This window comes from Acomys russatus, chromosome X (assembly GCF_903995435.1).
Source record: "Acomys russatus chromosome X, mAcoRus1.1, whole genome shotgun sequence".
Classification (NCBI taxonomy): domain Eukaryota; kingdom Metazoa; phylum Chordata; class Mammalia; order Rodentia; family Muridae; genus Acomys; species Acomys russatus.
The window spans coordinates 93146188-93158358 of record NC_067169.1 but is presented as its reverse complement, the minus strand read 5'-3'; the positions used below and the strand labels follow the sequence as shown (position 1 = coordinate 93158358).

The 12171-nt window shown below is 46.7% G+C and overlaps 1 protein-coding gene across 1 annotated transcript; it reads right to left on the bottom strand.

Moving 5' to 3' along the window:
* Nucleotides 1-537: 537 nt before the first annotated feature.
* On the bottom strand, nt 538-2001 carry LOC127185405 (Y-box-binding protein 1-like). The gene is given in 1 exon segment (XM_051141876.1): nt 538-2001. A coding segment is annotated over 1 exon segment (1464 nt).
* Between the last annotated feature and the right edge of the window lie 10170 nt (nt 2002-12171).

The window sequence follows — 12171 nt, the reverse complement described above, 5'->3', positions numbered from 1 at the left end:
CTCCCTCTCTCCCCTTCCCTCCCTCCCTCCCTCCTGTGTTCACTCTCTCCCTCCCCCCCCCTCTATTTTGGGGGTAAGCACAGTATGGCATGGAGTTCTAGCATGGCTTGTTAGAATTTGTTTCAAATAACTGAGAATGACAACTTTATATATATATTAAGACCTTTATTTAAGTGTGCTTGCAGTTTATTGATGTTTTAAAAATAAAGTTGCAAAAAAAAAGGTTCTTAAAAATCTGAACTTGACCTGATGTTTAACAATTTAAACGCCACTAAAGTTGTATCGAGAAAAACCAGGCCTTGAAAAAAATCATGCCTGCCATTACTAAAAAAAAGGGACATCGTTATGAAAAATAATAACCTGATGCAGCACAGACAATGCAGATAGTTCTAGAGTATCTGGTCAACGGGGAAAAAAGCAAGCACGCTTAAGGTCTGCAGATCTAATCATTGTTCTCTTCTTGTGGCTCAAATTTCATTTTCATTTTTCCTGGTTGGATGACCAAGCCGGCTGATTGTAGTGATAGTTAGCCTGCATTTAGTCAGCCCCGCCCTGCTCAGCCTGGGGAGCCTGCAGATTGTCAGCTGGTGGATCTGCTGCCTTTGTCTCTTTGCCAGCTTGTGGTTTAGGGAGCTCCTATCTGCATCTGTACGTGAAGTTGCGGCCACGCCGACCTTGAGGTGGCTGCAGACCTTGGGTCTCAGAGGCTCCTTGATGTTCCTTGTCCTCTTCCTTGTGGTCCTCGCTAGGCTGTCTTTGGCGAGGAGGGCCCCTGCGGGATCTTGGTGTGTAGCCCTGATACATATCGGTCTCACCGGTCTGCCTGCTCTCTCGTGCACCCTGCTTGTCAGCACCTTCTATCGCTTTTCCTTGCCCAGGGCGGCTGGAACACTGTGGTCGGCGCCCACAGCGTCTCCTCATAGTGAAAGGTGCGGACCCTCGCTCAGGAAATGGCCAGCGCTGTGGGGCCTGGCCTTCAGTAGAGCTTTTCCCTCCCTCACTCTTTTCCTCACTCTGGCTGTTCTGGCAGTTATGCTGGTGATGGCCTGGAGGACCCCTCTGATCTGCACAGCGTGTGTTCCGGTCTGCCGCATATTTACTGCCTTGAACAGCAATTCCACCAGGGCCTGTAACATTTGCTGCCTCCGCGCCCCTGTCTCCTTCAACAATATCAAACTCCACGGTCTCTCCGTCTCCTACACTGTGAAAGTACTTCCTCGGGTTGTTCTTCTTTATGGCCATATGGTGCACAAATACGTCTTCCTTGGTGTCATTTCTTGTGATGAAACCGTATCCGTTCCTTACATTGAACCATTTTACTGTTCCCAAAACCTTGGTCTGGATGACCTTCTTCTTGTCCAGGTTGGCAGGTGCCTCTGATGTGGGGTCCCCTGGGCCTCCACTCTCTGTACCATTCTCCTTGGATCTGGGCTTGGTGGCTGTTGCACTGAGGGCAGCAGTGGAGGTCTTGGGCAGCTGCTTGGAGCTGGGCTTGGTGGCTGCTGCACTGAGGGCGGCAGTGGAGATCTTGGCCAGCTGCTTGGAGCTGGGCTTGGTGGCTGCTGCACTGAGGGCGGCAGTGGAGATCTTGGCCAGCTGCTTGGAGCTGGGCTTGGTGGCTGCTGCACTGAGGGCGGCAGTGGAGATCTTGGCCAGCTGCTTGGAGCTGGGCTTGGTGGCTGCTGCACTGAGGGCGGCAGTGGAGATCTTGGGCAGCTGCTTGGAGCTGGGCTTGGTGGCTGCTGCACTGAGGGCGGCAGTGGAGATCTTGGCCAGCTGCTTGGAGCTGGGCTTAGTGGCTGCTGCACTGAGGGCAGCACTATAAGATATAGGTAGCTGCTTGGAGCTGGACGCAGTAGCTGCTGCACTGAGGCTGGCTGCTGCACTGAGGGTGGCTGTGGAGGTCGTGGGCAGCTGCTTGGAGCTGGGAGGGGTGGCTGCTGCACTGAGGGCGTCAGTGGAGGTCTTGGACAGCGGCTTGGTCTTGGCCTTTCTTCTCATGGTTGAGGTGTTGGTCACTGGGCCAGGCAGGCTAGGCCAAGGCTCTTCCTGGTTGTGATGGTGACTCTGCTGCCATGGGCCGTGGGGCCCTCAGGGCTCTCTGGGGGCCCGCTCTTGGCTCCCACGACCAATTGAACTAACTCGAGAATGACAACTGAACGTCACAACTCTGACTCTCACAGAAGGAAACGAAGGTAAGTTGAGAAGAGACATCCACCAGTCTCACAGACATAGACATAAAGATTCTGGATACAGAGCAAAGTTCTAAATAGAATTCAGATGAAGTTCTAGAATCATTTCCATTCATGTCATAAACAAGGTGAGGGTGCCTGCTGTCCTTGCTATTAATACTATTAGGGGTCTCCTTTGCCAGGCCGTGGTGGGGCACACCTTTAATCCCATCACTTGGGAGGCAGAGGCAGACCGACCTCTGTGTGTTTGAGGCCAGCCTGGTCTAAGGCCCGAGTCCAGGACAGCCAAGGCTACACAGAGAAACCCTGTCTGGAAAACAATGAGTGATGTAGATGCTTAAAATAAACTTATAAACTCCTCATTGCTCCAATTATGTTCTTTGATAGGAGGATAAAGATGGACAGGGATGTTTTACAATTGTGATAAATGTTCATCTGTCAAAAGAATCATGGAGCAAGCATACTTAGCAGTTCACCTCACGAAATTCAGAACTGGACAAGGATTCCCTTGGTTACATCATGGTTAGGCAAGCTCAGTGAGCACTAGGCTATGGAAAAACCCTACCCTTGGTTATCAGTGGATTGAAAATAGTAGCTGGTAGAGTGAGAGGAGGAAAATAAACAAAACCCTCAAGTCTTGAGAAGAAACAAATCATACCATCAAATACTACTTATAGAAAATCTGGCTGTGCATCTAGGATACCTAAGATAATTAGAGGATAAAGATTTGCACTGACAAATGAATTAGGTTCTGCTTTTCCAGAGGACCTGGGTTCAATTCCCAGCACCTACATGGCAGCTCACAACTGTCTGTAACTCTAAGATCTGTCATCCTCACAGAGACATACATGCAAGTAAAGCACCATGCACATATATAAAAATAAATAAATTTTTAACAGAGTTCAGAACAGGGCATAGTGGTACATATCTTTAATCCTAGCACTTAGGTGGCAAAGGTCTCTAGTAAATTCGAGGCCAGCCTGGTCTTCCAAGTGAGTCCAGAACAGCCAGGGCTAGTACATAGAGAAACCCTGTTGAGAAAAACTAAATATAAAGAAATACATAAATATTAATAAGCTCAGATTTCAGTAAGAATAGCAATGGCATGTCTGTGTGTGAGTGTGTGTGTGTGTGTGTGTGTGTGTGTGTGAGACAGAGAGAGAGAGAGAGAGAGAGAGAGAGTAGTTAGAGCCTAGTAGACTTTCTAGTAATGCAATAGATGCTTACTCAATAAATATCAATGGAAGGAATGAATGAAACATTTATTGATTGTTGACCAATGCTACTGCAACAGTGCCCTCTCCCTCTCTGTGGTACACACTGTGATGTGTTTCTCTGCTCTCCACACTCATGGCCTCTGCCTACAACAGACAGATGCTGAGCTATCTGTGTGCTAGAGAAAGAAGCAGCAGATTGAGAGTAGAGTTTGAAGTTTCCTAGCATGGAGGTGTACTAAACACTGAATCGATGTCAATACTAACTACCTTGATTTGATCTTTACATATCTGAGAACATATATCGAAGTATAGCCATCCTCCGTAAGTCAGGGTAACTATCATATGACAAACAACACATTTCAAAGAATAAATGGAAGAATGATTCAGGCCTCCCAATCTTGCCCTCCAGAGAGCTCATGGTCTCTCCAGGAAGAGGAGATGGAAGTTGTGGATCTGATGCTCTGATACCTTGGGCATTAACAGCCATTGTCACATGACTTGCATGGCCCTTGTGCACTCCTGAATCCTGTGAGACTCTCATAGCTTCTTCATTTTCAGGACTCAATACCAGCAGCTGGCTAGGCCTATCTCGCAATAGGGCGGTTTTACTCCTGTTTAGGAGCTTCCCAAAAGCTGGAGCCTGTACTCCAGCGCCATAGTCCTTTAGGCCAGTGTCCATGCCTTCCTCCCCACATGTGATCCCCTGAAAACTCCCTTAAAAACTGTGGCTGGTATTAACTAAGAGTGTATTCATAGGGAGATGGGGTGGAAAGATGACTCAGTGGTTAATACCACTTGCTGCTCTTATAGAGGACCTGGGTGGGGTTCTTGGCACCCACAGAGCAGCTTAACAATCTGTAACTTTAGTTCTAGGGTATCTGTCGCCCTCTTCTGGCCTCCCCTGGTACTGCATGTACCTGGTCCGCAGACATACATGCAGGCAGAACATTGCTACATCTAAAATAAAAATAAATGAACTGTGGTGGCACACACCTTTAATCCCAGCACTCAGGAGGCAGAGGCAGGTGGATCTCTGTGAGTTCGAGGCCAGCCTGGTCTACAAAGCGAGTCCAGGACAGCCAAGGCTACACAGAGAAACCCTGTCTTGAAAAACCAAAAATAAATAAATAAAATTAAATAAAATAAATGAACTCATCCTGTACCCCAAGGACAATATTCATTATGTGTTCAGACACAGGTCCCCTTACCCCTCCTTGACTTTATCATGTATTTCCTCCCTTTCTGACCACCATCTTAGGCATGCAAATTTGAATAGATTTTCAACAAAATTCCCTTCTCACCACATCCATTTCCTCCCGTTTTACTGGCTAACTCTTCTTTTTACGTGTTTATTGAAATGTGGTCTCAATATGTAAGACAGGCTGACCTTATATTTGTAAATGCTTCCGCCCTCGCCTCCCCGCCCAGTGCTAGGATACTTGGAGCTCACCCCCTTTCCTTCTGTCCCTTAACTGCTTGTGGTCATCAAGGCTCCATTCTTAGGCCTCTTCTCATTCATCTCATTCATAGCCATGGCTCCAGCCACCCCCTGTTATTAATACACAGTCAAACGGCCAAATATATCTCTTCAGCTCAGGCTCTGCTGCTGAGGCACCTTCACGTCCAAGTGACATTTGTCATCTCCACTCCAAAACCGCGCATTTCTGCCACAACATATCCACAGTAGCCCTGTTATCCCTTGTTTCTGGCTGTCTTTCAGTTCCAGTGACTACCAGGTACCCACTTACTCAGGCCAGAAATCAGATTTCCCTGATATGACCCCTTCCCCTTACCACCTACCTCCCCAGACCACCATGGCCTCCTGGCTCTGCCTCTTTAAGGGTTCTCAGATTCCTGCATTTCTTCTCACCTCAATGTCCTAGTTAGGTTTTAAAGCCATGTGACCCTGAATGACTCCAATAGCCTTCTCCTGCTTTAATAACCCTGCCTTTCCTACTTCTTCTAGACCAGACTGAGCTCCATCTCCACATCCAGAGTGGAGGTCCTCTAAAGCAGTGGTTCTCAACCTGTGGCTTGTGACCGCTTTGGGTTCGAGTGACCCTTTCACAGGGGTCGCATATTAGATAGTTCCATTATGATTCATAACAGTAGCAAAATTACAGTTGCGAAGTAGCAACCGAAATAATTGTATGGCTGGGGGGAGGGGCATCAGCACAACATGAGGAGCTGTATTAAAGACTCGCAGCGTTGGGAAGGTTGACAACCATGGCCTTTTAAAGCAAGCAATCTTGGAGCATGGTGTTCGTCTGCTCAAAATGCCTCCAACGGCTTCCTGCCGCCTTCAGAATGAAGTAGGGTTTCTTTCAAGTGCCACTCCTCTCCACCCTATCTTGTTTACCTAGCCTCACCAAAGCTGCCACTCGAACATAACTCACTATTTGAAGTCATTGAACATGTCCCCTTCTGCCATGTCCAGGGCCTTCTTTGTACATGCCCCCTTCTTTGAGAAAGTACCTTACTCCCTGCTGACCTCCTCCTCTTTCGCATCGGTACAGAGCTTCGAGTGCCTTTACCTACTCTCCAGACTCTCAGAAGCTGATTTAGGCCCTCGCCCTGTCCCTCCTCTTCACAGACATCTATTGGTCCTACCGCACCCACCCTGGTACCTCTCAAGTTAACTTCCTTGAAGCCAGAAGTTTCATGCCATAATCCCAGGACCCAGCATAGGCTTCGGCCTGTGCTTTGTTGCTCACTGAGTGCTTGTTGCATGAATGACTCATTGAAGTACGTACGAATGAGGAGGAACAGGAGGAAGAGAGCAAGGGACGTGATGGGAGGCAAAAGGCAGATGCTCCTGTCTCCCAGTTTAGCTCTGGAGACACATCCTGTCATGGCCTGAGTGACACACTCAGATGATCCCAAACACTCTAGCAATCTGCTTTTGTCTCCAGATCACAGTGTGAGTGTGACCTGTCCCTCATCTTCCTCCTCCTCTCCCCTCTTGTTTTTTATGCAGGAGATGGGACCCAGGGTCTCCTAGAGGCTAGGTGAGTGCTTTGCTACTGAGCAATGCCTGCAGCTTGTAACTATGGTCTCTTCATTTCCCTGAGCAATAAGAAGAAGAAATGGGACGGATCTCAAGGAGTCCTGCCCTGTGCCCAGGACAGGTCCGGAAGACCCTTTCTCAACTGCTCAGTGGCCATTTCTACCTTGGCCTATAGGTGGATATGATGATACCTGGAACGCAGGGACTTTCCAAGAAACTGTGGCTTCTGCAACTGCTTTTCTAAAAGAACAGCAGTTTTGCCACTCCAGCTGCTACAGGAGGATGCCAGACATCCTGAGACATTGATGCTTTCTGCTGTCACAGTGGCTAGGCCGGGGCTGAGGCTGGTCCGCGCACAAAAGGCTTTTCTCTCTTCCCTCCCTCCTTCCCTCCCTCCCTCCCTCCCTCTCTCCCTCCCTCTCTCCCTCTCCCTTTTCCTTTCTTTCTGTCCTGAGGAAGGAAGCTAGAGCCTCGTGCATGCTGGGAAAGTGCTCTGTGGTGCACTGAACTCCCAATCCCAGTCTCTTCCATCAGCTGCTTAAGTGGATCATTAAGACTGGGTTTTGTTGTGTAGCTCAGGCTGGCCTGGAACTCACTATGTAGTCCAGGCTGGTCTCAAACTCGGGACAAGCTTCTTGCATCCATCTTCTAAGCTCTGGGATTATAGGCATGAGCCCCCCCTTGCCTGCCTCTCAAACTTTTCTCTCTTAATTCAGTTTTGCTAGGCAAATATTTTCTGTGTGTTCTGTGACCTGGAAAAAAAATGAGTTGATTTGAAGTGTCATAGAATCTCTAATAACGATGGTTAGATACCAAGAATGTCGTGAGTGCCTAATTGGGGCCTTGACATCTTAGAATCTATTCATAAATTTCCCTGTATGAAAACTTTTTCTTGTTTGTTTTTTTCCTTCTTTTTTTCTTTTCTCTGATACAGGCTATCATATATCCCAGGCTGGTTTCAAACACACTGTGTAGCCAGGGATCACCTTGAGCTCACGATTGTCCTCGCCCCACCCCCAGAGTGCTCGGATTGTAAGTGTGAATAGCCACAGTTGTTGTTGTTGCTGTTGTTGTTGTTTCTTTGTTTTTTGTTTTTGGAGACAGGGTCTCTCTGTGTTAGCCTTGTCTGTCCTGGACTCGCTTTGTAGACATAGACCAGGCTGGCCCCAAACTCACAGTGATCCACCTGCCTCTGCCTCCCGAGTGCTGGGTTGTTGGGTTTTTTTGTTTTGTTTTTTTGTTTTTTTGGTTTTTTTAGTACTCGAGATCCAATGCAGGGCTTCATACATGCTAGGTAGTCACTCTAAATGAGCTATATTCATAGACTTCCTCTGATTTAAAGTAAGGCTGGGGACTTTGTTCGTCCCTGCTCTATACGTAAGGAAACCAAGGTACAGCAAAGCTTTAGAGACTAGCCAACTCTAGCATTGTCAGCGCTGAATCAAACTGACCAGGAATAGATAACTAGCTTCTAATGCGAGAGGGCAGCTGGCTGAGTTCCGGCAATATAAGCAACCCAACACAGTGAATTTATACTCTGCCCACAAGAGGTCAGTAGGTCCTCCAGGAGCTGAGTGGGCATGGAAAGGCCTGCACAGTGCAAGGCAGGGTGTCCTCTGTGCCAGTGGCTCCCTGGAAGGGATTTCTAATGCAAGTCTTCCCAGCCATTCCTCCACATCTCAGAGGTGGCGGGTGGCCAAGGATTTGATTATCCCAGGCAAGCTCTGCAAATTTCTTTATATGTATGTGTGTGTGTGTGTGTGTGTGTGTGTGTGTGTGTGTGTGTGTGTGTGTGTATCGCTGTCCTCAGAGTACAATAAGCCACCTGTGAAGGGAGGGCAGTGCTAATAGACAGACTTCCTCCTGAAAGACTGTTGCCTCTCTCTGTGTCCCCTTGGCCAGAACCTGAAGAGCCACATAAAAACCTTTTGATTTAGAATCCAGAGATCTGGATTTGGGTCCTGACTCTTCTTATCTGAATCATCCAGCATGTTGGTTAATTTCTCTAAGCACCAGTCTCCCTGTTGTGGTCACAAGGACTGACAACCGCTGTCCAGGCTGTTCTGAAGGGTTATGTGGTCGTTCATCTGAAAAAAAGCACTGGGTCGCCTGTCTTTCCCATGCATGCGATCAGACTCAGGCAGGCAGGACATTTAGGCCCAGGGTCTGGCATGTAGTAAATGCTGATTTAGTGACAAGCTCTCTTTGAAGGCCAGGCCATGAACTTAGACTCACAGTTGGAGGCAACCTAAGCAAACAAGTAGGAGGGAGAAACTACCATTAAGGAGGTTCCCCTCCTTATTGCACTGGGGAGCCAGGGGCCAACAATGCCTGCCTTGTTGCTTTCATAAGTGCTCTTCTGAATGCCATAAAACATATGGAGTGGTGGCACACATCTACGCTATCACCACCCTAGAGGCTAAGGCAAGTAGGCTGTGGGGGCTGCACAGGAGGTTTGAGAACAGTCTGATATACAGAGTGAGACTCTGTCTCTAAAACAGCACCACAGCTGGATCAGGGTTCAGTTCTCAGCATTCATGTTGGAAGCCTCACAACCACCTGTAAGTGCGGGTCCAGGAGATCTGGTACCCTCTTCCAGCTTCCAAAGGTAACCCCAGCATGTACATATACAGATGTACATACGCATTCACATAAATAAAAATAAGTGTTAAAAGAAAATACAGCAAGTTGGCCGGGCGGTGGTGGCACACACTTTAATCCTACACTCAGGGAGGCAGAGGCAGGTAAATCTCTGAGTTTGAGGCCAGCCTGGTCTACAGAGATAATTTCAGAACAGCCAGGGATACACAAAGAAACCTTGTCTCAAACAAACAAATTTTAAAAAAAACTAATACAAAATAAAAATTTAGCAAGCTAGGTAGGGGCATGACTCAATGATAAAAGAGTGCTTAGCATGCTTGGGAGGAGGGCAGGGGGAGGAGAGAGAGAGAGAGAGAGAGAGAGAGAGAGAGAGAGAGAGAGAGAGAGAGAGAGAGAGAGAGATGTAGATAGATAGATCTAGAAGGGAGAAAAGTCACACTGTGCCTTTACAGATGGATCATGAGGCATACAGGCCCTTTTGTCGGCAACATTTAAGGAAATTATTTATTAAGGAATTTATCCATGGCTTTGAGAAGCTGCAGCATCCTTTCAGCCTGCCTCACCAAGAGACAAGTCTTAGTCACACTTTTGCTTCCTCTTAAAGTGGAATGCTGTTCTTTGAAAAGCTCCTTTCCTGAGCTTCTAGTGGTGGTTATCCTGTGGGGCATCATAATCCTCTCCTTTTCCTCTGAGGTCGCGGGTGCCAGTGGTAGCAGTAACTCCATCATTGCAGTATTGGAAAGTGGAGACCTTCTGGAACAGGCTCCCTTTCCCACCTTCCGCATAAGCAGAGCAAAGTGCAAGGATGCACAGGAGCTTGTTCACGGTCTCTCAACAATACTGGCAAGGCCACAAGCTTGTGGTCAAGCAGCTTGACCACTTTAATGGAAGTTTTGTGGACTTCCCCATTGCCCCTCTCTCCCTCATCCTCCCCTGATTTCTTTTCTTCAGTCCATCCAGGCCACAGCTAGCAGCTAGGCCAGAGTGACTCATCCCCTGCAGGGTCCAGTGGTCCAGGCACTCTGTTAGCCAGGTGCCTGGCCTTCCGAGGAGCCAGGCAGCTTTGCTGTGAGTTATCTCAGGAAGACTTGATGGAGCCGAGCTACTGTCAGGATACATCAGCCTAGAGCAAAGGGGGCCTGGGGATGTGGTACTTTCTAGGCTAGCAATGATAGGTCTGGCTTTCCAATCAGGCCCATTTCTGGGTAACATTTTGGTGATGTTAGAACAAAGTCAGTTCACTAGAAGAACTGTTGCATTTCATTAATTTCTCAAGGAAAATGGAAAGAGTGCCTCCCATGGGGCCTGCCAAGTGCCAGTTTTGTGCCAAAGGACCTGCTAGGAACAAAAAGGGCAAAGTCTCTGCCTTCTTACGTTTTACAGCCTAGGGCCATTTAAAAAGTGTTTATTGGTTGCTTTAAACACACATACACACACAAAAACACACACATGTGTTTTCTCCTCACGTGTCTGTCCTCTTAAGTTTTGGTCAGGGTTGAAGTACCTCTAGGACCTTTGAACTTTGTATTTCTGCTGCCAAAATGGTTTTGAACCTTGCGCTTAGCCAGTACTGCTAAATGTTTAACAGCCAGCTCTCTCTTAGGGGATCCTATGTATGTGTGTGTGTGTGTGTGTAAATAAGGTAATGATAAATTGAGTTTCTGTATACAAATAACATATACTAAGCATATGATGTTACTTATTGTGCATTTTTTTGTTTTTTGAGACAGGGTTTCTCTGTATAATAGCCTTGACTATTCTAGACTCGCTTTGTAGACCAGGCTGGCTTTGAACTTATGAAGATCCACCTACCTCTGCCTCCCAAGAGCTAGGATTAAAGGCATGCGCCAGTGCACCCAGTTTGTATTATAAATGATTTGCACAAAATGCTTTCGTTTTGCCAACTCATTTCTATGTAATTGCAATACAGTTCTGGGTAGAAATTGGTTGATACTTGGCATTCATGTGTGAACTGGTGAAGATGGTAGACCATCATTTGCCCTCAATAAGGACAATTTCTTTGATAAGAAGGCTAATTATTTTCAAACAGTGGAAGCCAAAGTCCCCCCCACCTTTTTTTTTTGGCTTATTCATGGTGCAACATATGGCAAGCCTTTCGGTTTAGTCTGAATAACATCTTCTTCCATCACTTTCTCAGATTCAGTCAGCAGAGCATCGAGTCAGATTCTGACTTTCAGGATTTGCTGACTGCTGGGCTCTAAATCTTACTACCATAACTGATTGCAAGCTGACATCTACAATGCAATATTCAGAAAAGAGGTCATTGCCCAACTGTATACACTTCAATTCCTCAGGCATCATGATGTAAATAATTTTAGGTACATAGATAATAATACACAATAGTAAAATGAAGTGATGAATTTGGGACCGTCATCATCTTAGTTTTCAATAGGATTTTAATTTTATGTATTTGCTTTTGATTTTTACATTAGAGATTGAATCCAGGGCCTTGAACATGCCATTGAAGTATTTCCCCCCAACAATTCCATGTATTTTTCTTGTATTTTTGTTGTTGTTGTTGTTTTAGATTTATTTATGTATTATATATACAGTGTTCGCCTGCTTGTACACCTGCATGCCAGAAGAGGGCATCAGATCACATTATAGATGGTTGTGAGCCACTGTGTGATTGCTGGAAATTGAACTCAAGACCTTTGGAAGAGCAGTCAGTGCTTTTAAACTCTGATCCATCTCTCCAACCCTATTTTTCTTCTTTTATTATGTATGTGTATGCGGTGTGTGCACATGTTTATGTGTGTGTGTGTGTGTGTGTGTGTGTGTGTTGTGTGTGTAGGCCTGACATCTGATGTCTTCCTCAGTCTGTCTGTATTTGGTACATTGAGGCAGACTCTCTCACTTGAACCCAGAGCTCATAAGTTCATTTAGGCAAGCCAGCCAACTTGTTCAGGAACATCCTGCCTCTGCTTTCGGTGGATCGGGATTACAGGTAGGCCACCAAAGCCTTTCAATGGGTTTTGGAGGTTCACATTTTCACCGTCAGCACTTTATCTGATGAGCCATATCCCCAGCCCTCATGCACAGTTAACTAATAACTGTGTTTAAGTGGTTAATGCAGTTTCTGAAAAAAAAAAAAAAAATGGAGCAATCAGTTGTCATTGGCCAGGAGAAAGAA